Source organism: Narcine bancroftii, chromosome 11 (assembly GCF_036971445.1).
Source record: "Narcine bancroftii isolate sNarBan1 chromosome 11, sNarBan1.hap1, whole genome shotgun sequence".
In the NCBI taxonomy this organism is placed as follows: domain Eukaryota; kingdom Metazoa; phylum Chordata; class Chondrichthyes; order Torpediniformes; family Narcinidae; genus Narcine; species Narcine bancroftii.
In genome coordinates, this window is record NC_091479.1 from 102816963 (window position 1) to 102844802 (window position 27840).

General features: G+C 46.6%; 1 protein-coding gene across 13 annotated transcripts in view; it reads left to right on the forward strand.

The window, feature by feature from the left end:
* nav3 (neuron navigator 3) overlaps positions 1 to 27840 on the forward strand; it is a 401736-nt gene that overhangs the window by 146500 nt on the left and 227396 nt on the right. For 7 of the 13 annotated variants that reach the window (XR_011346818.1, XM_069904351.1, XM_069904347.1 and 4 more), the window contains exon 1: positions 8325 to 8659. The exons of the other annotated variants lie outside the window; for them this stretch is intronic. Coding sequence is in view for 6 of the 7 variants with exons in the window: in XM_069904351.1 (XP_069760452.1) it covers positions 8423 to 8659 (237 nt within the window). In the remaining variant the exon portion in view is untranslated. Of the gene's footprint in view, positions 1 to 8324; positions 8660 to 27840 lie in introns of those variants that run through there. 13 annotated transcript variants of the gene reach the window in all.

Consider the following 27840-nt stretch of genomic DNA (forward strand, 5'->3'; position numbering starts at 1 on the left):
CCCTCCATTCAGAGACAACCACTCTGATATTGCCTGAGACCTGTGTACAATAACAAATAGAAAAATTTGGGCCTCATCATCTGCCAGGAAGATTAATGAGCATAACAGGAAAAGAACAACGGGGTTGCTATTTTGTAGTTTATTTTCATTTTGTATTTCCATTTTTACTATTATTTTTCCACTTTTATGAACCATAAAATCTATTCATCATATGGAGAAATGTTCCATTACACAGACAGAGTGGGGGTGGGGAGAAACAAGGTAAAGCAGGATAGTAAATGGGTTATATTGGGAATACAATGGGGGGGGGGGGGATCTCATGGACAGATGTTCGGATCAGTCTCCAGATGTGAAAATGTGTATCCAGATGTGAAAGGGGCTGAGATTCTCCAAAACAATTCTTTCATTCTAAATTTCAGTTACTTTGCTCTATATAAAATTCTGGCAGGACTGGACAGAATGGATGCAGATGGGATGTTTCCAATAATGGGAAAATCCAGAACCCGGGGCCATGGTTTGAGGATAATAGGCAAACCATTTAGGACCGAGATGAGGAGGAATTTCTTGACCCAGAGGGTGGTGAATCTGTGGAATTCATTGCCACAGAGGGCAGTAGAGGCAGGTTCAATAAATCTATTTAAGAGGGAATTAGATCTATTTCTTCAGTATAAGGGTATTAAAGGTTGCGGAGAGAAGGCGGGGACGGGGTACTGAACTTTAAGATCAGCCATGATCTCGTTGAATGGCGGAGCAGGCTTGAAGGGTCGAATGACCTACTCCTGCTCCTATCATCTATGTTTCTATGTCTACATTTAACATTTAAAAAAATTATTGTCAGAGTATATGACATCACATACAACCCTGAAATTGATTCTTTTCCCTGCAGGCAAGGCAAAATCACCACTTATTTAATAATGAAAAAATAGAAGCTGCACACAACAGATAATGAATGTAAACAAACTGACTGTGCAATACAGAGAGAAAAATGAAACAATAAAGTGCACAAGTAAGAGTCTTTAAATGAGTCCCTGATTGAGTTTGTCTTTGAGGAGTCTGACGGTGGAGGGGTTTCAGCTGTTCCTGAACCTGGTGGTGCGAGTCTTATGGCACTGATACCTCTCTCCTGATGGTAGCTGCAAGAACAGAGCGTGTGTTGGATTGTGTGAGTCCTTGATGATGGCTGCTGCTCTCCAACGGCAGCGTTCCCTGTAGATGTTCTTGATGGTGGGGAGAATTTTGCCCATGATGTCCTGGGTAATGTTCACTATCTTTTGCAGGGCTTTACCTTCAGGGGCATTAGTGTCTCCACATCAGATCGTGATGTAGCTGGTCAGCACACTTTCCACTACACTTCTGTTGAAGTTTGGTATCAAACCAAACCTCCACAAACTCCGAAGGAAGTAGAGGTGCTGACGTGTTTTGTTCACGAAGACATTGGTGTGTTGGGTCCAGGAAAGGTCCTAAGACTGTAGTGTACTTATCTAAATGACCATAAACTCGGGGAATTGAGTTCAAGCGTCAAGAGGTAATATTGCAGCTTGAAAACTCTGGTTGGACCAAACTTGGAATGTTGTGTTCAATTCTGGTCACCTTTTTATAGAAAGGATGTGGAAGCTTTAGAGAGGGGACAGATGAGATTTACAGGATGTTGCCTGGGTTGGAGAACATGCCTTATCAAGCAAGGTTGACAGAGCTAGGTTTTTCTCTTTGGAGTGACAAAGGATCAGAGATGACTTAGTAGAGGTAGATAGGGCAGACAGCCAGCGTTATTTTCTTGGGGTGACAATAGGAAATATTAGAGGATATCTGCTTAAGGTAACTGGAGGAAAGTTGAGGAAGGATTATTAAGTTTTTCAAACAGGGAATAGTGGGTGCCTGGAATGTATTGCCAGGGGTGGGGGTGGAGGCTGGTATAATAGGGACATTCAAAAGGCTCTTAGACAGCCACACAGATGTAGAATAATAGAGGGTTATGTGTGTGAGGGAGGGAAGGGCTAGATTGTTATGGAGCTGGTTTATATGGGTCGGCACAGTATTGAGGGCCGAAGGGCCTGTATTGTGCTGTAATGTCTTATGTTCTGTGTTCTAACATTTTCAGGGTGGCACAGTTGGTGTAGCAGTTGGCACAACACCTTTATAGCACTGGGGTTTGAATCCCGCGGTGTCTGTAAGGAGTTTGTACGTTCTCCCTGTGTCTGCGTGGATTTTCCCTGGGTACTCCGGTTTCCTCCCGCTGTTCAAAATGTACTGAAGTGTGTAGGTTAATTGGGAGTAAACTGGGTGGGATGGACTCATGGGCCAGAATGACCTGTAACTGTGCTGAATGTCTAAATTTACAATTTAAAATTTAAATTTAAATTTAAAATTTTCCACATGACTATTGAAATAGCTTCTGAATATAATTTCTAACCATCTCCAAAGCACGAAGAATTTCTCCGGTTTGTTCTTGAATGACATTTTATTTCTTTGTGATGAGACAGGCGAGAAATTGGGGCTTTGAGTTTGAAATCTGATCACCTTGAAGGAATTATAATTTAACATCAATGTCATTCCTGTGTTTTGCAGCAGACCCATAAATCATTCCCATGCAGTTAGTGACAGTTTTAATGCACTCTAAAAGCTACATTCTCCAGCACACCAATGCTGTGGTTCATTTAAACAGTGCAGAAGTGCAGAAAGTGAAATGATTCCTGGGTTTCAGATCGCAGATTAAATTTCCTTTCTTTTCCATGTGGAATTGCCAGGTGTTACAAAGATTTGTTCTGATAATTCTGGATGTGACTTGCTGGCCTTCAAAGCCTGTAGAAGGCAAGTGCTTGGCTTTAGATGGCAGAGCATCAAACCTAGGTTTTGTCAAGTCAAGTCAAGTTTATCGTCATCTGATTGTACAAGTACAACCTGGCGAAACAGGGTTCTCTGGTCCTCAGTGCAGACACACAACCAGACATAACACACATAAAGATAAACCACACATATACAGGACAAATATTTCATCTGTACAAATAAATAAATACTGTTTCATGAATATGAGACTCTCGGAGAGTCAGTGTGAGCAGTTTCTTTGGTCGTTCACCATTCTCACTGCCCGTGGGAAGAAGCTGTTCCTCAGCCTGGTGGTGCTGGCTCTGATCCTCCTGTATCTCTTCCCTGATGGGAGCAGCTGAAAAATGCTGTGTGCAGGGTGGAAGGGATCCTCATTGACATTGCACACCCTCTTCAGATAAAGATCTTGGTAGATCACGGCGAGGGTGATCGTCTCTGTCACTTTTACAGTCCTGTGGATTGACCTCCGACCATTTCTGATGCCTTACATCAGACGTTGCCCTGTGTGATTGTAAATTTAAAAAAAAAACCCAGATGCTGAAAATTTAAAGTAGAACAGCAAGACCAGAAGAAAGGGGAGGGATTGGGGGGGGTGGGGGGGGGGGCGGCAGCGTAGGAATTGATGCCATTGCACATACAAACCTCTCCCTCATTGACTCTGTCTATACTTCCTGCTGCCTCTAGATATCTGCATATTAAAGGCCATGCCCCATTCCCGGTCACTCGCTGTTTCCTCCCCTCCCATTGGGCAGAAGGTTGATAAAACGTACCTCTAGATTCAAGGGTGGTTCAGTTCCTGCTGTTATCTGACTCTTAAATGGACCCCACATTGGAAATAATTATGCCCTTGAACTGTCTTTACTCTGGGGCTGGCTGCAGAGGTGGATAAAAATTTTAAACTTACCTGCTCCTGCGCTGCTTTTATGCAGAGTGGCGCCTCGGTGCGTCATCCAGAGCCGCTGGAGGTGGGCCAACTGTTGCCGTGGCGCCGCCTGTCATAAATATGCGCCAGAGCAATAGCTGTCTTCTCTACCCATAATCCCCCAGGCAGCTGAAGCTGCTCTGCATTTCCCAGAATGGTTCCAGCTGGTAGGGAAGACGGCTATTACTGTGCCCCATTTTGAGCCACTGGTGCTGACGAGCGGCCCTAAAGGGCGTAGCATCCCATTGAGGTTCCGGAGTGGCCTGGGGGACCTGTCACAGCCTGCACCGGCTGCCCTCTGACGGCCTCCACCTGAGGGGGTCATGGAGGGAGAGTGGTGAGTGAGATGGGTCGCGGCTGACAGTGTTTCTGCGACGTCATCAGCCAGCCGTTTGCATTCACGCAGGGCGGCGGAGCACAGCGTTGACCCTTCCCCCAAGAGGGACTGCAGTCGGCACCTTGGAGCTGGCCAGGGCACATTAAGTCTCCCGACATAAGGGTGGAGAATCTCCACCTTTACACTCAGGCTTTTCGACTGTTCCCTGCTGTACAACTGGAACACTCCATCTCAGTGAGGCTCCTCTGAATTGTCTTCCATGTAATCATTCTTCCTATAGTGTGGAGACAGGAAATGTTTAATGAAGTTGCACTGAGGCCTTCCTGCACATGCATTCACTGCCCTGGTCACGGCCGTTAGGATCCTTTGCCCCTCCTTCAGCATCCTATCTCCCTATGCTCCGCATGCAGCAATCATGGAATGTACAGCAAGGTCCTACTCTTCAAGGTGTTTGTCCCATAGACCTTCACACCCCAATCGCATCACCTCACGTTAAATTCCATGATCATATACTCATTCATTCTCCCATTCAGCCCCACTGCCCGTCCTTCTCCCCATAACCTTCGATGTCCTGGCTAATCAAAAACCGATCAGTCTTTGCCTCAAAGTCACCTAATGACCTGGCCTCCACAACCATCTGTGGCATCAGATTCCACAGATTCACATCCCACTGGCTGAAGAAATTCCAACACATCTCTTCTAAGTGGATGCCCTTCAATCCTGAAGTTGTGCCCTCTTGTCCTAGACTCTCCCACTGTGGGAAACAACCTTTCTACATGTACTCTGTCCACGCCTTTCAACGTTCAAAATGTTTCCATAGGATTCCCCCTCATTCTCCTAAATTCCAATGAGTACAGGCCAAGAGCCGTGAAACTCCTCCTTCCATTCCCAGAATCATCCTTGTTATATCTGCCTTCGACCAGCTCTACTTGGAAGTAAATCACAAAAATCTGTAGACACCATGGTTGAAGTAAAAACACACAATGCTGGAGAAACTCAGCAGGTCAAACAGTGTCCTTTATGTAGCAAAGGTAAAGATACAGAACCTAAGTTTTGGGATTGAGCCCTTCATCAAGGTCTGGAAGAATATCGGCTGGTGTCCAAACAAAAGGGGAGGGGAAGGGCATAGCCAGAAGGTCGATAGGTGGAGAAGGGAGGGAGGGGACAGCAGTGATCAAGGAGAGGAGGAATGGGAGGGTGAAGGGATAGAGGAGAGCTGGGAAAACTGGAAAGGGGGAGAGAAAAGCAAGTTAGCAGAAACCGGAAAAGTCGATGGTAATGCCATCTGGCTGGAGAGTGCCCAGGTGGAAAATCAATTTGTGGTGATCTGGGAGGGATAAGGCTATGGACAGACATGACTCAGAATTGAAATGGTTGGCTACTGGGAGGTTTCCGTGACTGTGGTGGGCGGAGTAGAGGTGCTCAACAACGCGATCTTCCAATCTGCGACTGATCTCTTCGAGGCCACACGGAGCATCGGATGCAGTAAATCAGTCCCATGGATGCAGAACTGAAGTATCGTTTCACTTGAACGGCCTGTTTGGGCCCCAGACGGTGGTGAGGGAGGAAGATTAGCACCTCCTGCGGCAACAGGCCAAGGTGCCGGAGAGGGGTGATTGGTGGGGAGAGATGAGTGTATGAAGGAATCAAGGAGAGAGCGGACCCTACGGAAGGTAGAGAGGGGAGGAGAAGGGAAAATGGGTCTGGTGGTGGGATCCTGTTATAAGTGCTGGAAATTCTGGAGAATAATGTGTTGGATGCGAGGGCTGCTGGGGTAGTAAGTGAGGATGAGGGGGATTCTATGTTTGGGCAGAAGGGGCCAGGGCAGATGAGTTGGAAATGGAGAAGATGAGCGTGAGGACTGAGTTGATGGTGGTGGAGGGAAAACCACGTTTGTGGAAGAAGGCAGACATTTGGGAAGATCTGGACCAGAAGACCTCATCTTGCGAACAGATGCGGCTGAGATGGAGAAATTGAAGGGAATAGAATCCTTGCAGGGGACAGGGTGTGAGGAAGTGTTGTCCAGGTAGTTGTGGGAGTTAGTGGGTTTATAATATATGTTGATGGACAGCTTGTCTCCCGACATGGAGACAGAGATTCAGGAAGAGGAGAGTGTTGTCAGAGATGGACCAGGTGAGTTTGAGATCAGAGTGGAAGTTGGCTACAAAATGGATGAAGTTGAAAAGCTCATTGCAGGTGCATCACAAGTGTGGCAATTCCTCCGGGTGCTGGTGGGGTAGGGGGTGGATGGTGGGATTACTAGCTCTACTTATTAGCTGAATCTCATTGTTGTGGGATCTTGCTGTGTACAAAATGACTACCGGGTTATTTCTCAGTATGGGTGTTGCTGGGAAGACCAACAATATTCTCCACCTCCAATTGGTCAGAAGAGTTGGAGGGGGGGGGGGAGAAGCGTTGGGGGCTTATTTACACTTCACTATATTGATGTGGGTTTGGTGTCACAGCGAGAAGGATGGAAGATTTCTATTCCTGACAGGCCCAGGTGTATTTTTTTAATGTAAACCTGTTAATCTCATGGTCCTTGTTAGTAAAACCAGCTGTGTTTCAAATTCCTGATCATCAATCAAACTTAGGGCAACACAGCTGGTGTAGTGGTTAGCGCAATGTCTTTACAGCGCCAGTGATCGGGGCTTGGGTTCGAATCCTGTGCTGTCTGTAAAGAGTTTGTACATTCTCCCTGTGTCTGTGTGGGTTTTCCCCAAGGGCTCCAGTTTCCTCCCACTTTTCAAATGTACCCATAATTGGGTGGCATGGACTTGTGGGCCGAAATGGGCTGTTACCATGCTGTACATCTAAATAAAATTAAATTAAATTTCACAACTGATGTGGTGGGATTTGGGTCTCTCATTCTCCAGATTATTACCACAGTACCCACATTGAGCCTTCACTGTAACAGTAATAGAACACAGTACAGTCCAGGTCTTTCGGCCCTCGATGTTGTGTTGACTCATTATATTCCTTAAAAAATGTACTAAACCCTCCCTACCCCATAGCCCTCTTTTTTTCTTCTATCCATGTGCCTGCCTAAGAGTCTCTTAAACGCCCCTAACGTTTCCACTTCCACTACCATCCCTGGCAAGGCCTTCCAGGCCTTCACACCTCTCTGTGTAAAAAGACTTACCCCTGATGTCTCCCCTAAAGTTCCCTCCCTTCACTTTGTACAGACGTCCTCTGGTATGGGAATATGGTGCTGGCTGTCCACTCTATCAATACCTCTCCAAATCTTATTGACCTCTCATCCTTCTATGCTCTAAAGAGAAAAGTCTCAGCTCTGCTAACCTCTCCTCATTAGAGTTAGTATCCAATCCCGGTAACATCCTCTTTCGTTCGGACGCCAGTTGGCATTTTCACGTACCTTGATGAAGGGCTCGAGCCCGCAACTTTGGTTCTGTACTTTTACCTTTGCTATATAAAAGACACTGCTCAACCTGTTGAGTTTCTCCAGCATTTTGTGTTTTTACTTCACCCACGGTGTCGACAGAATTTTTGACATTTACTTTTAATATCCTGCTAAAGCTCCTCTGCACCGTCTCCACAGCTTCCACATCCATCCTATAATGAGGTGACCAGAATGTAATGTGTTAAAATAAAACAAATTCCATTTTAATTTTTTGGGAACATCCGAGAATGGATTTCTATCTTTTCTTAATGACTCAGATTTCAATCTTTGCTAATCCAATCGCCTTCAGGCAAGAGCCATGTGAGCTGTTTCATTCTCCCTCTCCTGTCCCAGGGAAGATCTCTCGCTTGTATGCAGGTGACCAGCTCTTAGTAAGCAGCCCATTCACTGGCAGGAGTGAAAAATGGCCAGATGTTCAGGCAAACGACATCAGCCCAGAGGCCTTCTCCAGAATGGGAGCATTTCAGTATCTGCTCAGGTTTTGGCTGTTGGTTGGAGAGCCTTTTAATTTTGTCTGCTGCACATTCTTTCTCGGGGAGTTGTGCAGTGGGTGTGTGGCCAGCGAGAGGGAGCTACTTGTTCCTGATGTTGTTTTGACAGACGAAGACCTCAGACTTGCTTGCCTGCCCTTCTCCCTCCCCCTTCCCTCCCCCTTGAGTTTTGCTCCAGTATAAATTGAGCTGAGCTGATTCATTCAGTCGAGAGGACAGTGGTGAGTTCTTTGAATCCTCACAGGCAGTCTCCTCAGGCAAGGAGTGTCCCGGTGTCCTGGAGAAGGGCCCTTCTCTCCCGGTCAAAGGCACAGGAAGAGTTGCGGCAGCAAGCCTGCGGCGGGCGAATCTGTGCGGCAGGAGGGGACATGCCAGGCAGGGCGCGCCTGCCTCATCGGCAACGGTAGACACCGCCACTCCTGCCAGGCATGCCTGGGCTCCCCGTCTCCCCCAGGCCCCGGTGGCCAGCCGAAAGACCCAAACCTATCCACACCGCTCTCCGCATCCCACACGGCAGGCACTCTGGGGCTCGACGGCACCCCAGCGCCATGAGAGATCTCCGAGGCATCGGCCAATTGGGCGACCCGCTCTCCTGGAAGTCACCCAGCGACGGTGGAGTCAGGCCAAGCTCCAACGCCAGGGCGAAGGAAAACACAGACAGCAAGGTCAGTACCGTCCCTTCTAAACTTGGCCCAGCTTCAAGCAGCTGTTTCAGGGCAGGAAATGAGCTGAATCTTCTCACCTCCTTGGGCTAAGTTTCCTGTTAATCGTGGCTTTATTTTTAGACTGACTGCAAATGCATAATTCTACATATTTCAAATATCCGTGTAGGGTGTTTTTCTTTATATAAAAAAAACAAAGACTAATTCACTGACCTTAGCCTCAAGTTTTGATGACCCTTTTTAGTAGCACACTGACAGCCGGAGAGGATAAACATTAGGAATCGGAGTGATCCAGCCTTTTCATTCCGCCACCTTGTTCAACGGGCTGATCTTTCATTTTTCACCTCAGTCCAACATTTTAAACCCGTGAACGTTGGTGTTGCACTCAACCCAGTGCCTGCAGACGTTCTTGTTAATAGTGTTCTGAACTAAGATCTGGGAAAGGAGTGGGAGGTAGATTAATCCTAGAGCAAATTCAGAGAGCTGGTTGAGGGACCATAGGCAATGGTCTTAGCTGTGTCATGACGTGAAGTGCAGAAGTGTTGAAAAACTAACACGGAACCTGCTTTGTTTATTGTTTCTTGATGCTCAGTATGGATGTGGATAAATGGGGAACAGATGTGTCATATTTCCATATGCAGGAGGGAGGCCATTCAGCCCAGCAAATTTATGCTAGCCTGTATTTATTTCCGCACTCATCCCCTGCTCTCCCCACATTCCTCTAATCTCCTCACAGATTCTGCACTAACCTGTTCAACAGGAGCAATGTGTTGCAGCCAGATAACTCACCGAACCCAAGGTCTTTGGGATATGAGAGGAAGTTGGTACACTCGGGGGTGGGAAGGGGAGGGGGGAGGGGGTGGTGGTGGGTGATCATTCATTCTATCATGGGGGAGGTGGTTGGGGTGTGAACTCCACACAGAGAGAGTCTGAGGTGACGGTCGAACCTGGGGACTTGGATGCGTTTTTTGGAGCCATATGGCACAGAAACAGGCCCATCTTAGCTATCCTGACCATGTCCGCCCAAGCTCGCCCATTTGCCTGGGTTGGCCCATATCCCTCTAAACCTTTCCCTATCCATGGACATGTCTAAATGCTACTTAAACATTGTAAAGGTGGCAAAGAAGGATGAGAGGTGACTTGGTGGAGGTCTGCAAGATTCTGAGGAGCATAGATAAGGTGGACAGCCAGTGCCTGTATCCCAGGGTGGGAGTAGCAAACACCAAAGTGAAGGGTAAAAAGTTTAGGGGAGATGTCAGGGGTTAATTTTTTTACGCAGAGACTTGTGTGGGCCTGGAATGTGTCACTGGGGATGGTGGTGGAAGCTGAAACATTAGGGGTGTTTAAGAGACTCTTAGACAGACACATGGATGGAAGAAAAATAGAGGATTACAGGGTAGGGAGGGTATAGTAATTTTTTGGCTGGAGTATATTTGTCAGCAGAACATCGAGGGCTGAAGGGCCTGTACTGTGCTGTAGTGTTCTATGTTCTATGGTACCTACCCCTACCACTTCTTCTGGCAGCTCATTCCACATGCTTGGAGAGACTCAGCCGGTAAGGCAGCATCTGTGGAGAGAAATGGATGGTCAATGTTTTGGGTCAGGACCCTTTATCAGTAAGGATTTTATTTTTAGTCCAAACCCAAATCATTAATGGACCATTTCTCTCCATGCTACCTGACCCACTGAGTCCCTCCAGCTTCTCACTTTTTGCTCAAGATGCCACTGACTCCAGTTCTTGTGTTTTTCTGGCTTGTTCCACATGCCCTCTGAGTGGAAAGGTTCCTCCTTGTCCCTTTGAAATCTTCTCCGTCTCGCCTTAAACTGAAGTCCTCTCGTTCCACGCAGTCTGTGGAAGGTGAGGATTTGTCAATTTTTCACAATGAAACTCTTCATTAGGACTCAGGGTGTGGAAAAGGGATGCAAGTGTAAGGGAGGAGAGGGTGGGACAGGATGGACCAGGGAGAGGTGAAGCATGATGGTCAACAGCAAAATAAATATTATTAAATAATATCTATATCTCTCTCTTTCTCTGTCTCTCTATCTCTCTCTCTTATCTATCTATTGATCGATCTATTTATCTAGCCATCTATCTCTCTATTTAGCTCTCTCTATCAATCTATCTATCCATCCATCAATCTATCTCTCTATTAATTTATCCATCTATCAATCTCTATCGATCTATCATCTATTTTTTTTAATACTGATTGTAAATACGTCGTGCATGTGTATTTGTCTTTATGTGTGCTATGCCGATACGTGTGGTTTTCCACCGAGCACCAGAGAATGCTGTTTTGCCAGGTTATTCTTGTACAATTGGATAACAATAAACTTGAACTTGACTCTAGATGGCAGTCAAAGGGGGAGAGAGACAAAAAGGGCTGGATGGAGGAAGATGAGCCCCGCAGTGTAGAGTGAGTGAATGAGAAGATGAAATGCAAGCAAATGATATTAAACTAATGTAGGCATAGAGTGAATTACACCATGGTCGACTGTGAACAAAATTTGCCTTTGCTTTGCAGACAAGATATTGTGGAAGATGCAAAATGGATTCAATAGATTAAGATATAAGAGGGAAAATCTGCAGGCGCTGGTGTCTAGAGCAGGACAGAAAAGTGCTGGAGAAACTCAGCAGGTCACGCAGCGTCCATAGGAAATAAAAGGCAGTTATCGAACTGAGAGGTCCTCCCTCTCTCTCCGGTGTGGCCATGTGGCAGTTAAGTTGCAAGAGAACAGCAAAAGTTCTGGTTCATTGATCCAGTGACAAGAGATCAAATCCCAGCATGCCAGCAAGAGGTTTTAATGTTTGTTTTTAAAGCAAAAGCGAGTTTAGTCTGAGGGAAGTCACCATGAAACTACTGGATTGTCATTAAGGCCTCTTTGGTTCACTGATATCTGCAGTCCTTGACCATTCTGGCCTGAATGTAGCTCCAGATCCAACAATCTGTTTGGCTCTTAACTGCCTCCTAGACATGGCAAGACACAGGGACTGCGACTCTACGATTACCGTATATACTCGCATAAAAGTCGAATTTTCTAGACCATTTTGCAATGTTAAATTTATGGAGTTGACTATTACATGGATGCTTCTTTTGAGGGACTAAAGTTCACACTAGAATCTAAAATACCATACCAGCAGCAGAGGTCAAAATGATCTCTAAACGAATAAAGATCAAAAACACAATGACTTAATAATCCAGAATTTGTGCATCAAAGCACATGACCCATTGAGTAACAAAAACCAGATAAGACATCGTAGCTGTGTTCCTGCCAGTGACCATGTACATCTGCAAACAGCAAGCAGACGAAGAGTTGTTTAAATTTTTAAAATGTAAATTTAAATTTTAAAATTTGGACACACAGTGCGGTAACCGGCCCTTTTGGCGAATGAATCCGTGTCGCCCAATTGGACCTAGAATCACCAGAACGTTTTGGAACATGGGAGGAAACCAGAGGCCCTGGAGGAAACCCACGCAGACACAGAGAGAATGTACAAATTCCTTACAGACAGCGCCAGATTTGAACACCGTCGTGATCGCTGGCGCTGTAACAGCGTGGTGCTCACCGCTCTGCTAACTGTACCACCCAGTTAACTTGACAGTAGTTACAGTATTAAGTACCCATCCAGGGATCCAATAATTATAGTGAAGTAAAATCATATGGTCGAGCTTATGACGGTGCGTACTTTGGGATAATCACATGAATTACACTACCCAGAATTACAGTGCTTGGTCAGTAATGAACTTAAGGAATCTATAGTCTAACATATGTATGAATTGTACATCAAAACACATAATAATACTGAGAGGGGAGAGGAAGGTGGAATTTGGTGCTCCAGGGAGGTGTGAAGGATTTTTTTTTCCCAATTATTATTTGCAGCACGGAAGAAGCAGATTCCAGCCATTGAAACCCGTGTCTCTTTGCTACACAACTAACCTACAACCCTGTACGTTTTGGAGGGTGGGAGGAAGCCAGAGCACCCGGAGGAAACCCACGCAGACGCAGGGAGAACATGCAAACTCCTTACAGACAGTGCTGGATTAATGGCGCTGTAACAGTGCGGCACTAACCGCTCTGCTAACTGTGCTGCCCCATGACGGACGACAGACTGAGGCTTGTGATTGACAGATTGACTTCAGTGTATGCAGTCGCCTGCATGGCTTTTGGACTCAGGTTTATAGACATGAACATGTATCATGAAATTTGTTGTCTTGTGGCAGTAGTATTGTTCAGAACAAGGTGCAAAATTACATGTAAATTGCAATTCTGTTAATAGAGGATTAAAAAAAAAGCAGTGCACAAAAGAGAGAAAGTGAGGGAGTGTCTGTGGTTCATGGTCCATTCAGGAATCTGATGGCGGAGGGGAAGAAGCTGTTTTTATACAGTTGGATATTCGTCTTCAGGCTCCTGTACCTCTTTCCTGGTGGTAGCAGAGTGAAGAGGGCATGGCCTGGTTGGTGGGGATGCTTAAGACACTGCCTCTTGTAGATGTCCTTGATGGCACTGGCTGAGTTTACAACTCTCTGTAGTCTTTTCTTGTCCTGTGCATTGGCCTCTCCGTACCAGACCGCGATGCAACCGGTCCGAATGCTCTCCACAGTACACGTGTGGAAATTTGCAAGAGTCTTTGGCGATGCACCAAATATCCTGAATTGGGTTCAGGTCTCAAACAGATGATTGAAGACAGTGGAATCTGGAGCAACAAACCATCTGCGGGAGGCCCTCAGTGGGTTAGGGTTAGAGAGAGAGGGGAAGAGCCATCCTTTCTTTCCCACAGATGTTGCTTGCCCTGATGAATTCCTCCAGCAAATTGTTCCAGATCACAGTGTCTACTCTTAATGAGGTGGCTTGCTGAGGCCTTTCACACAGTAGTCAAGAATCTGGTGGATATGGGCTCAAGTTCAAGTGGTAGCCATCAGGGAACTGGTCACTTTGTTTTAACGAGCTGTTCATTCTGCACATAACCAATCATTTGAATTTAATCTCCGCAGTTCCCCAGGTGGGATTTGAACTCATGTCTGCAGGTTAGTCTGCCAGGACTCTGCCGACTGTACCAATAACAGTCTCTCTGACCATAACCCTGCTCTCTATGGGTTGCTGCATTGTCTGCACGGCCACTGGGCTGCACTTCAATAGAGACCCTCCTGGGACTAGGGGAATATTCCACCTCTGCAGCCTCCCTCAACCTTGAAGGATCTCCAAGCCCCTCCTGTCCTATTTGTCGACCACCCCTGACCCGCCACCCTGCTGTTGGCAGCCAGGCCGTCAGCTTGTGTTCAGCCAGCAGCTAGAAGCCTCTCACTGAACAGTCCAGCCTTTCTGAACCCTCTGACAATTTGCACACTGCTCCTGCTATTTTCCTCGACGTTAGCTCGCGGTCTCCTTTCAGACTGGCCGCTCTCCAGCGATGCAGAATGACCAGAGTTAGCACTCCATCACAGGAGAAAGCCTGTGGTGCTGACTCCTGGGACCTAAGGGGACGACTCAGGAAGAAAAGGTTGAGCACTTTGAGCTCATTGGGGACTAGCACAAAGATGATTTAATCGGGAAAACCTGAGGGGGCTCAATAGCTGAGAGAATAGTAATGAGTTTATTATTGACTGCAGCCAAACAGATATTTATATAAAACTATAAGTAGTGAATGAATTGAATGAAATTAAAAGAGACAATAAATACATGATCATAAATATTTAGTGATCCTTAAGCAAAAAATAGTGATTTGCAACAGTCCTTTCGTGGGGCCGTAACAGTCCCTGATCAGTGTAACAAGGAGAAGTTCAAGGGTCCGATGGTTGTTGGAAGAGAAACTGTTCTTGAACCCGGAGGTGCTGGTCTTCAGGCTTCTGTACCTTCTGCCCAAAGGGAGCAGTGAGAAGAGGTGTCAGGGGTCCTTTGAGGTTCGCTGCTTTCTTGAGACAGATGTTTTGTCGGTGGGGGGGCACTAGAACTAAGGGGCTACTCAATAGCTGAAGGATGAACTGAGAGGGTTGGTATAGAGGCAGAGACACAAGGTTGAGCTAGATCTCGAGGGTGATCTGGTGGAACAAACGAGAAGGTGGAACTGACACCAAACGCTATCTGTTGGGACAGTCTTGAGGGATAATTTGTTGATCTCCAGCTCCTTCTTGTCTTTTAAATGATATCCTGTAAGTTCAGATTGTCGCTGAGTTGAACCAGTGTATCGAAGCTAAAAATATCCTGCAGAAATGCAAGAAAACTGCAGATGCTGGAACCTTGAACACAGAGAGAGAGGCTGGAGGGACTCAGTAAGCCAGGCAGCATCTGTGGAGAGTCGTGAGTGTAAGTCCTGACCCCAAACCTTGACTGGTCATCTCTTCCCACGGATGTTGTCCGACCTGGTGAGGCCCCCTAGAGTCTCTTTGCTTGCTGAAAGTGTTCTATTCTAATTATATTCTTCATAATTAACATATCAATTCTGTTCAATTTATGAAAGGTTTTTTCTCCTTTGATGTGTAACACGAACGTATGTGTGTTTTACAATTGATTTACATTGGAATAACCCTGGCACCATGATTCTAACTTGTGACCCTTCTGGAAAGTTGTTTTGGAGAGTGTACCTGCCGACCAGCACTGATGGTTTATCACTGAGGAACACCAGCTGTCAGCAACATGTTCGTCTGTTTTGTGTTAACGATTGTCTAACAGATGCTCTGTCTGAAAAGATGGCTCTTATCCCAACTCTAGTGTGCCAGCTTTCCTCCCTCAACCTGCAGGAGACGTGTTTCTGTTTGAACGACCGTTAGAAAAGTCAACACGTACATTTAAATCGTATTTTCCGATTAACCCTTAGCAGTGAAGGGTGGTGACCACTTTTATTCTCCACTTGGAAGGAATTTAGTTGTTTCTGGAGAGGTGCATACATTATCGACCTTCACTCTGATCTCCATACACAAAAGGGCTGGAGAAACACAGCAGGTCACGCAGCATCCATAGGAAGTCTAGAGTAACCTGGGGCCTTTTGGTATGTGTTTGTTTGGAAGAATATCAGGTTCAGTGGATTCACAGAGAGACGAGCCTGGACACAAGTGCTACAATCACAGGAAACTTTGATGAACACACAGGAGACAAACGGGAGAACGTCAAGCGATACTAAATTACTATGTTACTAAACAATGATATAGACAATCACATCAGATCCAGGATGGACTCTGATATGGGTGGTCTCCTATACTCTATACGCTCACACACGCATACGGACCCTACAAACAGGGACTTTCACACACATTCCCGGTTCCCTGTACCAACTGGGATGTGGCTCTCTGCGAGCACTGATCTATGGCAGTCTACAGTAATGACCTGGCATGGAGCAATATCCGAGGCTTGGACCACGAGGCAGAGAGAAAGGATGTGCTATGCGTTGATGTTATATACAGTTCTGATCTGGGCGCCTAGCCAATAATAAACCAATGTAATTTAAATGAGCCAATGGCAAGGTGTGTACTAAGGGATGGCCAGAGTCCAATCTTGATTGACAGGTAACGTGACTTCTGAATAAGTTTCAGACGGAGGTCACGTGACCACCCACAATCCACAATATTCCAGACCAGCAGGGAGGCCACGTGTTTCTCCACAATCTGAGGCATTTGAGACAGGTAGATGGCGTCGCGAGAGGAAGGAGATGTTTGTGCGATAAGCTGCTCGACGATTTACCTTATGGTCACAGGCCGCAGAAACGTCCGAGCACCTCAGTTTTATACAAATTCCGGGTGCTTTTTAGCACGGGGATAACTCCTGTCAACATGAAAGTAAGTGTGAACGCTTTGCAGGCCCACTTGCTGCTACTTTGGGAGTCAGTGCTTTCAGTCTGTGGCCAGCTGTTCATTTGTGTGATTTTAGCGCAGGAACTACCTCTGAATCCAGGAGATACCATCCGGAGTTACATCAATGATAGATAGAAGAAATCACCCGAGAACGGGCTGCTAATCCCTCAGCCCTGCAGTCTCACTGCCACTAATTTAATCATAATTGGTGGGTGGGAAGAAAAATAATTAGTAACACAAGGGGCCGGCAACGGCGCCAAGAAAGGATTTCAATGGGAGTCCGTAAAAAACACACAGTAAATGTTGGAGAAACTCAGCAGGTCTTGCCGCGTCCATTGGAGGTAAAGATATATTGCTGACATTCTTCAAGAAGGCCTCAGGCTTGAAACATCGGTTGTATATCTTTCCCTCCCATGGACGCTGTGAGACCAGCTGAGTTCCTCCAGCATTTACTGCACACTCACAGCATCTGCAGACTTCTGTGTTTCACCTCACTGGGAGTAATTTTTTTGTTACCGGGGTTTCCCCCCCCCCCCCCCCCCCATCACCGATTGTTTTCAAGGGCTCACAAAATCAGTGAAACCCCACCACCCCATGTGCAGCATCTTCTTGCCTTTCCCGTCGGGGAAGAGATGCAGGAGTATCGGAGCCAGCACCACCAGGCTGAGGAACAGCTTCTACCCCACGGGTCGTGAGACTGCTGAACGACTGTTGATCTGCTCACACTAACCCTCCGTGACTCTAATATTTATTTTACAAAAATATTTTTTATTGTAATATTTGTTTACAAGTAGAACCATAGAACAGTACAGCACAGAAACAGGCCCCTTCGGCCCTTCTAGTCTGTGGTGAGCCATTTCTATGCATATATACCATTTGTCTGTATGTGTGTTATGTCTGGATGTGTGTATGTAGTGTGTTGCACAGAGGACTGGAGAACGCGGAGCTGTCGAGTTGTACTAGTGCAATCAGGGGACAATAAACTTGAGCTTGAGTTTAATCAGCGGAGACATTTGTTTTTCGTCGACCCTCTTGATGCGCTGGTGGGATTTGGGGGTCACCTGTAGGTTTTCATGAGGCTTCGCTTTTCAGCAAGGACCTGCGTTTGCACCTTTACATACAACTGAAACATCAGAACATGAGCAATAGGAGAGGGGTCGGCCATCTGGCCCGTCGAGCCTGCTCTGCCGTTCAGTAGGTTGGTGGCCAATCTGGCTGTGGACTCAGCTCCACTCACTCGCCATAACCTTTAAACTTTGGATGTACAGCGCAGTAACTGGGCCTTCTGACCCATGAGCCCGTGCCACCTAATTCCACCCAATTAACCTAAAATCCCCGTATGTTTTGAAGGGTGGGAGGAAATCAGAGCACCCGAGGATACAGGGGGAGCGTACAAACTTCTTACAGATACAGGGGGAGCGTACAAACTTCTTACAGATGATGGTGGATTCGGTCGCAGGTTACTGACGCTGTAGTAGTGTCGCGCTAACCGCTAACCATGCAACCCTATTGAGTGGGTGAATGGCAGAATCTTGCAGGAGCTTCTCTGCACCACCTCCAAAGCCAGCGTATTCATTTTTTAAAAATCTCTTGGTGGAAAAGGATATTGGCTGCGGATGAGTGAAATTAAGATCCATTTTAGAAGAAAGGCGTCAATAAAGTGTTTCTAGACTGTAGGCATGTCATGGCACAATCAAGGAATTCTGCCGCTACCTGGGCAGTCGAAAAAGGAATGAATTTGGAGTGAATTCCTGCTCTGCGATTTATTCTGCAGGATCCCTACAACTTTTTGGAGGAAGCCTGTGGTGTAAATCGTACCGGAAAAATTCATTGTCCGTCATCCACTCTACTGCATGTCCAACCACTGGTTGCACTCATTCTGATCAAGGCACCCAGTGTGAACAACCACACGGCCAAATGTTAATTTTTTCCAGAGATCTTCCCGACATTGCAGTGTCAAAACCGTAAATGTGCAGTAGCCTGCTGCATTAAGAAGCCAAGGGTATTTTCACCCAAGGGAACAAGCTATGGGAGCTTGAAATAGACAACGTCAGGCCACTCCTGGAGTCATAATTGCAGTGTGAGTCTCACACTTGGTTGAAAGTGTCGGCCGGCTGTTTCCCATTGCAAGGTGATTTGAGGAATGAGAGATCTAAGAAACCACAGTAAAACGTTGGCAACGATCAGGATTACTTGGTACAGATAAATGATATCTGTGGAGAGCAAAATCTTTGAATAATTTCATGAAACAGGGATCTGGATGACTAATGGATGAGTTCATTGAAATGCATCAGTCTGTCTGAAACATGAGATCGTTTCTTTGTGTCCTGGTGATGGAGAGGTTGCTGCTTCACTTTGAGGTTTCCTGGCACCCAGCTCCACAGGGTGGGGTGGGGGCATGGGGTGGATCAACCTGTTCAAGAGAATGCTGATCTCTAAAGTTCCGTTAAGTTCACCATAATCAAATGAGTTGGGAAGGGAGGAAGGTTGTGATGAAGGAGCTGAGTTGGGAAGGGAGGAAGGTTGTGATGAAGGAGCTGAGTTGGGAAGGGAAGAAGGTTGTGATGAAGGAGCTGAGTTGGGAAGGGAGGAAGGTTGTGATGAAGGAGCTGAGTTGGGAAGGGAGGAGAGTTATGATGAAGGAGGAAAATGGTTTATAAGAGGCCAGCGTGGTTGGCCTGTGACCTGGGTTCGAATTTGGCCGCTATCGGTAAGGAGTTTGCACTTTATTCCTCTGACCTGCGTGGATTTCTCCCGGGTGTCCGGGTTCTAGAGATGAACGGGGTTGTAGGTTAAAGGGCTGTAATTGTGCAGCACGGCTTGTGGGCTGGAAGAACCTGTTACTGTGCTGTATGTCTAAATTTAAAAAATAATGTCTGCTTGGGTGAGAAGATTCTTGGAATACAGTAAGAATTTTGAACCCAGACGTAGCATAGGTTCTACCCAAGGTTTCTTTCTTCCTCTGTGTCTTAAATGCATATAATGAAGCAGCCTCCAGTGTTTCCCTGGGCAGAGAATTTCACAGATTCACCAGTCTCTGGGAAAAGCAGTTCCTCCTCATCTCCTTCCTATATCCTCTCCCCTGAATTACATCCCCAAGTTCAAGTCTCACCTGCCATTGGAAACAACCTTCCTGCTTCTATCCTATCTATTAATTCCCTCCTCAACTTCCACGGAATCTCTTGTCAAACGCTAACCCTTTCGCTTCCAGAATCAACCTGGTGAACCTCTCTATGCCACCTCCAAAACCAGTCTATCTTTTTCTCCAGTAAGAAGAACGGAACTTCACATAGTTAGACTAGAAGAGCAGAAATACAGTAGGCCATTCAGCCCATCGAGTCTGTTCCCCCATTTCACGACGAGCTGATCCATTTTCCCACTTAGCCCCACTGCCCCGTCTTCTCCCCATAACCTTTGATGGCCTGGCTAATCATGAACCTATCAATCTCTGCCTTAAACACACCCAAAGACCTGGCCTCCACAACCACCTGTGACAACTACTTCCACAGTTTCACCACTCTCTAGCTGAAGAAGTTCCTCCACATCTCTGTTCTGAGAGTCCAATCCTGAAGTTGTCCTGGACTATCCCACCTTGGGAAATGACCTTTCTACGTCGACTTTCAACATTCAAAATGTTTCACTGAGATCCCCCCCCCTCATCCTCCTAAATTCTGAGGTTCTCCAGGTGTGGCCTCACAGTGGCAGCAAAACCTCCCTGCTCTTAAACTCAATCCCAATGTCCTTCCCGTTGAAGGCCAACATCCCAATTCCCTTCTTGATCTCCTGCCGCACCTGCGAATGGACTTCTTGTGATTCATGCACCAGGATTCCAGGGTCTCTCTACACAGCGGCGATCTTTCACCATTTAAATGTGTCAGGAAGCAATTAAAAGGGAACGACTGCATGGCATTTCCACAGCACCCTTCGTGATCTCAGGAGTAAAGCACCAGAGTGTGTCCTGCTGTAAGTGTCAGAAAGCCAGTAGAGGACTGAACCAATACTGTGAAACAGCTGCTCCTTGGAGAAATCGCATCTTTACTGGTTCTTGTGGTTTGTTAATCTTGGCACGACGTGTAACCCTTCAGTAGTGTAGTAAAAATGTACGTTTTTAACTTTTCATCTTGAGTCAACACTTTGAAGTGCCTTTTTATTGGATCAGAACACGAAATGATAACAAATCAAGGTTTGCTTAGTGGCTAAAAATGGCCCTACAGGTTCTTTGAGACCATAAGACATAGGAGCGGAAAGAGGCCATTCAGCCCATCATGTCTGCCCTATCATTTAATTATGAGCTGATCCATTCTCCCATTCAGTCCCACTGCTCAGCCTCCTCCCCGTAATCCTGGCTATTCAAGAACTTGTCAATCTCTGCATTAAATACAGGCTTGTCATACAAAACATAGAATTCAATGCTGTGGTTTTTAAATTCTCATCTCTGCCCTTATCTCTGTCACCTCTTGTATCTGAGTTCTCGTTTCTCCTCAAATATAGACAGACATTTAGAGATACAAAGAGCAGGGTGACATGCCCTTTCAGCCCATGAGCCCGTGCCACCTAATTAAACTACAATTCCTGGTATGTTTGAATGGTGGGGGGGGCGGGGTCGGAAACTGGAGCCCTTGGAGGAAACCCACGCAGATTCAGGGAGAATGTACAAACTCCTTACAGACAGCGCAGGATTCGACCTCGGTCCCGATCGCTGTAACAGCGTTGTGCTAACGGCTGTGCTAACTGTCTTGCATCTTGATTCTCCCTGATTTTAATGACTGGACTACAGCTGCCAAGGTCCTAAACTCTGGAATTTCCTCCCTAAACCGCCCAGCCTTCCTCCCCTCCTTTAAGATGTTTATTAAATTCTTGCAACTCTTTTACCGAGCTTTTGAACATCTGCTGTTATTTCTTTGCAAGTGGCTTGGTGTCAAGTTGTGGTAATGCCACTCTGTGGCATCCTGGGATATTTTATTCTCTTAAATCAATAATTAAAAATCAGTTGTTGGTCCCATTAACCCTTTGCTTATGTTCCCATACAGTGGCCTTTCAACCCATCGAGGCTGTATCAGCTCACAGAACAGTCCCACAGATTTTCTGTACCCTGCCAGGTACGCTGTCAGGGCCTGATGCCTTGCGAGGATTCTAGTTACAAGTGCCCTTGTAACCTATTAAACTGATGATCTATACATAGAACATTACAGCACAGTGCAGGCCCTTTAGCCCTCGATGTTGTCCAAACCCATATATTCCTTAAAAAAATACTAAACCCTCCCATAACCTTCTCTCCGTGCGCCTGTCTAAGAATCTCTAGAGTTTTTAGCCTCTTGACCAACACTGATGGAATAATGGTATTGAAGGCCGTGTTGTTGTTTTTGAGGTGATCTAGAGCTGAGGGGAGAGCAGCGATATTGCATCTGCTGTGGAGCGGTTGTGGCGATAGGCAAATTGCAGCGGGTCCATTTCTTTGCTTACGTACATGTTACTTCTGGCCATGACCAGCCTCTCAAAGCATTTCATCCCAGTAGAAGTTTATGCTACTGGGCTGTAGTCATTGAGGCAGCCCACACCACTCTTCTTGGGCACCGGGATGATTGATACTTTTTTGAAGCAGGTGGGAACCTCTGACTGCAGCAATGAGAAGTTAAAAATGTCTGTGAACACTCCAACCAGTTGCTTGGCGCAGATTTTCAGTACCCTGCCAGGTACGCTGTCAGGGCCCGACGCCTTGCGAAGTTTCACCCTCGAATGACGTTGCCCTCCGAGACAGATATCACAGCCTTTTCAGGGATTCTAGTTGGCACTGTTTGGTTCTTCTTATCAATCTAGAAAGCTATTAAATCAAAGGAAGACAAAAACATTTGTTGTAATCTTAATAAAATCAGCATTCCTATGAGTCAGATACGTTTTCATAATATTTAATGTTTTAATGGCTCTCTGACAAATTTAATTTCAGATTGAATTCAATTAAATTTAATTTTGCAATTGCTGTGTAAAATTTGAATCCATTGGTGCATTGCAATGACACTTTTGGGAGTGACTGGGCACATAAAGGCTCAGGCCCGAAACGTCGCTAGGTTATCTTTACCTTCTATTGGCGCTGCGAGTTCCTGCAGCATCTTCTGTGATTTTACTGCAATCACAGTGTCTGGAGATTTTCGTGTTTCGCTCTGTGCACAACTGGTGACTCTCCACTTACTCCATTGTTCGAGGGAACAGACCCTGCTTCAGTTGGGGCAGCTTTAGGTCATTTTTGTTTTGTCCAGCATTTAAACAGATGAAATAAAGTATGTGTGATCCTGAGTAACTCGAGGAGGTAAATAAAAGGAAGTTGTTGGAATTGCCCATGAAAAACAAACTGCTGGAGGAACTCAGCCAGCCATGGGGAGGGGGGAAATGGGTCAGTGAGGCTCTGGGCATAGTGCCCAGATCGAGTCCCACTTTGCTGCTCACACCTCTCTGCTGCCTGCACATTCATGGAGGTATTCACAGGACCATAAGAGTGCCAGAGAGGATCACTGGGGTCTCCCTCTCCTCCATCGATGTGATCTACCGAGATTGTTGTCTGAAGAGGGCACACAAAATCATTGAGGACCCCTTCCACCCTGCACACAGCATCTTTCTCCCGTCGGGGAAGAGATACAGGAGGATCAGAGCCAGCACCACCAGGCTGAGGAACAGCTTCTTCCCACAGACAGTGAGAATGGAGAACGACCAAAGGAACCGCTCACACTAACCTGCTGAAGCTCTCATCTTAACAAAACAATATTTATTTATTGTGTATATGAATACTGCACACGTATTGTTTGTCTGGTTGTGTGTCTATGGATTTTGCACTGAGGACCGAAGAACACTGTTTTGTTGAACTGAAGCAGCAGACTCTGGAGAGCAAATACACAAAACCCTCGACATTGGGGAGATTGAGCACAGACTGGGAGATTGCTTCATTGAGCACCTATGCTCTACTACAACAAGGGCCGACCACTTAATTTCCACACCCCATTCCCACACAGACATGTCTGTCCATGGCCTTGTCCTGACCAACCAAGGCCACCTGAAAATTGGAGGAATACCACCTAATATTCCATCTCAGTAACCTACAACCAGACGGCATCACCCTTCACCCATGTTCCCCCTTTTACCTCCCCCAGCATTACTTTCCCTGATCCCTCTGAGTCCTTTCCTTTCCCTTTCGCCTGCCTGTCACTCACACCATCCTTCCTCGAGCTCCCCACCCTCTGCCCTTCCTCTGAGAAGAGAGCATCTTTCCCAGAACTCTACCCTCTCCTCATCACCTCCTTCCCCCTCCCACCTATATTTACCTTATCACCTGATAGCCTGTGCTCCTTCCCCTTCCCCAACCCCCACCTTATTCATGTGTCCATCTAGATGCCTTTTTTAACACTTCTCTTGCACCTGCTTCCATCTATTCTTTCCATGATTTTATGTGTCTCTACTCCTCAACTCGCACTCAATCAACGATTGTTAGCCCCTTCATTTCCAGAATCAACCTGGTGAACCTCCTCTGTGCTGCCTCCAAAGCCAGTCTATATTTTCTCCAGTAAGGAGAGCAGAACTGCATGCAGTTAGACCATGAGCTGAAATAGGCCATTCAGCCCATCGAGTCTGCCCCACCATTCCATCATGAGCTGATCCATTTTCCCACTAAGCCCCACTGCCCAGCCTTCTCCCCATAACTTTTGATGCCCTGGCTAATCAAGAACCTGCAAATCTCTGTCTTAAATACCTGATTCATCCCAGATAGCCCTTTCTAGGCACCCACTACTCTCTGCGTAAAATATTTTCCCCACACATCTCCCTTAAACTTTCCCATTCTCACCTTAAACGAATGTCCATGAGTGTGTGACAAAGATTTTGAGAAGGCCCAAAACGTCGGTAATATATCTTTACCTCCTCTGGGTGCTGCAAGACTGGCCGAGTTCCTCCAGCATCTCTGTGTGTTTTTACGGTCTGACCAACATCCTGCACAGCTGTAATATCTTGTGTACGACATATAATTTTGGTCTTTTGTAGGAAATGGTCCTATTGCATTTGAAGTAGTTAAGAAAATATTTACTTGCTTTGCATCTAGAATATTTCTTACTGGGAAATATTGGTCAGGCTAAATATAGCTACTGGAACTTAGAAGAGTGAAAGGGAAGATTGCTGACACATAGAGAATTGGGAAACACTAGAGGGCATGCTGTGGAGGATGGATTAAAGGAGACTTTGAAGCAGGAGGGGGCCTGTAAGGGGCTGCCTGGGTAGGTGGGAGCAGTCACTGATGCTTGGTGGAGCCAAGGCAGGAGCTCCATGAGGAAGGACCAAAGGGTACTGGGCATTGAGGGGCTGAGATCAGTGACGAAGCCCCTCAAGCAACAGAACAGGGGTCACATTAATGGCAATGGCGCTCTACGATATAATAACAGAATTTACAACTGAATATCACACTATGAATGTGAAAAAACATTGCACTCACTCTCTCGATGTGTGTTGGGTGTGTGTGAGCATGTGTGCGTTTGCACACATATGGATGTGGGTGTGTGCATGTGCGTGTGTGAGAGTGTGTGAATGTATGGTGAATGAAGTTTAATTTGAAATTGAAAAATATATGGCAGCAAAGTTTCCACGGAACCATAGAACATGACAGCACAGGAACAGGCCCCTTAGCCCTTCTAATCTGTGTGAACTATTTTTCTGCCTAGTCCCACTGACCTAGACCTGGACCATAGCCCTCCCATTCAACACTGGTGCCAATTTAGATTCACAAAGTCAGGACAAGCCAAGTTTTTTGTCACCTGATTGTACAAGTACATCCCGACGAAACAGTGTTCTCCAGTACACCAGTGCTCAGTGTGATGGAGCTTGAGGTTTTGCTGCCAACCTGGGCAGACTGTGGTCTTTCGATCTAGAATCCAGGATCCAGTTGCACAGAGGGGTATTGAGTCCCAGAGGGAACAGATTATCCACCAGCCTCGGAGGTATGATTATGGTGGAAAATGGGATTCATTCGATTGGCAGGATGGTCAGCAGCGACAGTGTGGGCTGAAGGGCCTGTTCCTTTGCTGTGCTGTTCCATGTTCTGTATTAAATCCTGAGGGGGTCTTGATCATCTAGATCAGTAGTTTTGAAACTTTTTCTTTCCACTCACAGGCCACCTTAAGTCATCCCTATGCCTTGTGCTCAGTGATGAGTAAGGGATGGCTTAAGGTGGTCTTTGAGTGAGAAGAAAAGTTTTAGTGCAAAAGAAAAGGAACTGAGGCCATTTCTATCATTCATTGTCCGTTCAGGAATCTGATGCCGGAGGGGAAGAAGCAGTTTTTGTACCGCTGGGTGGTCACCTTCAGGCTCCTGCACCTCCTTACCGATGGTAGCAGAGTGAAGAGGACATGGCCTGGGTAGTGGGGGTCCTTGATGATGGAGGCTGCTTTCTTAAGACCCCGCCTCTTGTAGATGTCCTCGATGGAGTGAAGACTGGTGCCCACGATGTCACAGGCCGAGTTAACAACCCTCTGCATCCTTCTCGGTCCTGTGGGTTGGCACCTCCATACCAGGCAGTGATGCAACCAGTTTGAATGCTCTCCACAGTTTCTTTTCTTCTTTTTTTTTCTTTGGCTTGGCTTCGCGGACGAAGATTTATGGAGGGGGTAAAAAGTCCACGTCAGCTGCAGGCTCGTTTGTGGCTGACCAGTCCGATGCGGGACAGGCAGACACGATTGCAGCGGTTGCAAGGGAAAATTGGTTGGTTGGGGTTGGGTGTTGGGTTTTTCCTCCTTTGCCTTTTGTCAGTGAGGTGGGCTCTGCGGTCTTCTTCAAAGGAGGCTGCTGCCCGCCAAACTGTGAGGCGCCAAGATGCACGGTTTGAGGCGTTATCAGCCCACTGGCGGTGGTCAATGTGGCAGGCACCAAGAGATTTCTTTAGGCAGTCCTTGTACCTTTTCTTTGGTGCACCTCTGTCACGGTGGCCAGTGGAGAGCTCGCCATATAATACGATCTTGGGAAGGCGATGGTCCTCCATTCTGGAGACGTGACCCATCCAGCGCAGCTGGATCTTCAGCAGCGTGGACTCGATGCTGTTGACCTCTGCCATCTCGAGTACCTCGACGTTAGGGGTGTGAGCGCTCCAATGGATGTTGAGGATGGAGCGGAGACAACGCTGGTGGAAGCGTTCTAGGAGCCGTAGGTGGTGCCGGTAGAGGACCCATGATTCGGAGCCGAACAGGAGTGTGGGTATGACAACGGCTCTGTATACGCTTATCTTTGTGAGGTTTTTCAGTTGGTTGTTTTTCCAGACTCTTTTGTGTAGTCTTCCAAAGGCGCTATTTGCCTTGGCGAGTCTGTTGTCTATCTCATTGTCGATCCTTGCATCTGATGAAATGGTGCAGCCGAGATAGGTAAACTGGTTGACCGTTTTGAGTTTTGTGTGCCCGATGGAGATGTGGGGGGGCTGGTAGTCATGGTGGGGAGCTGGCTGATGGAGGACCTCAGTTTTCTTCAGGCTGACTTCCAGGCCAAACATTTTGGCAGTTTCCGCAAAGCAGGATGTCAAGCGCTGAAGAGCTGGCTCTGAATGGGCAACTAAAGCGACATCATCTGCAAAGAGTAGTTCACGGACAAGTTTCTCTTGTGTCTTGGTGTGAGCTTGCAGGCGCCTCAGATTGAAGAGACTGCCATCCGTGTGGTACCGGATGTAAACAGCGTCTTCATTGTTGGGGTTTTTCATGGCTTGGTTCAGCATCATGCTGAAGAAGATTGAAAAGAGGGTTGGTGCGAGAACACAGCCTTGCTTCACGCCATTGTTAATGGAGAAGGGTTCAGAGAGCTCATTGCTGTATCTGACCCGACCTTGTTGGTTTTCGTGCAGTTGGATAATCATGTTGAGGAACTTTGGGGGACATCCGATGCGCTCTAGTATTTGCCAAAGCCCTTTCCTGCTCACGGTGTCGAAGGCTTTGGTGAGGTCAACAAAGGTGATGTAGAGTCCTTTGTTTTGTTCTCTACACTTTTCTTGGAGCTGTCTGAGTACACCTGTAGAAATTTGCAAGAGTCTTTGGTGACATTTCAAATCTCCTCAAATTCCCCATGAAATAGAACCGCCAGCAAGCCTTCTTCATGATTGCATCGACATGAAGGCCCCAGGGTGGATCATCAGATCTAAGACTACACCAAGTTCAGGAAACAGTCAGGTGGTCAGGCAGCATCGGTGTAAAGAGAAGCAGATGTGGTAATGTTGCGTGAGATGGAACCTGTCTCAGTATCTACTTCTCACTACCTCTGTTCGTTTTCCTGCCAATGTTGGGTGAGATCCCCTGTGATGTGGTTTTGGGAGCTGTGATGTTTGTCTTCCTCAGGGCTGATCCTGTAAATATCGTGTGTGGTGCCTCAGGCAGTCTCTCTTGTTTCATTCACCACATG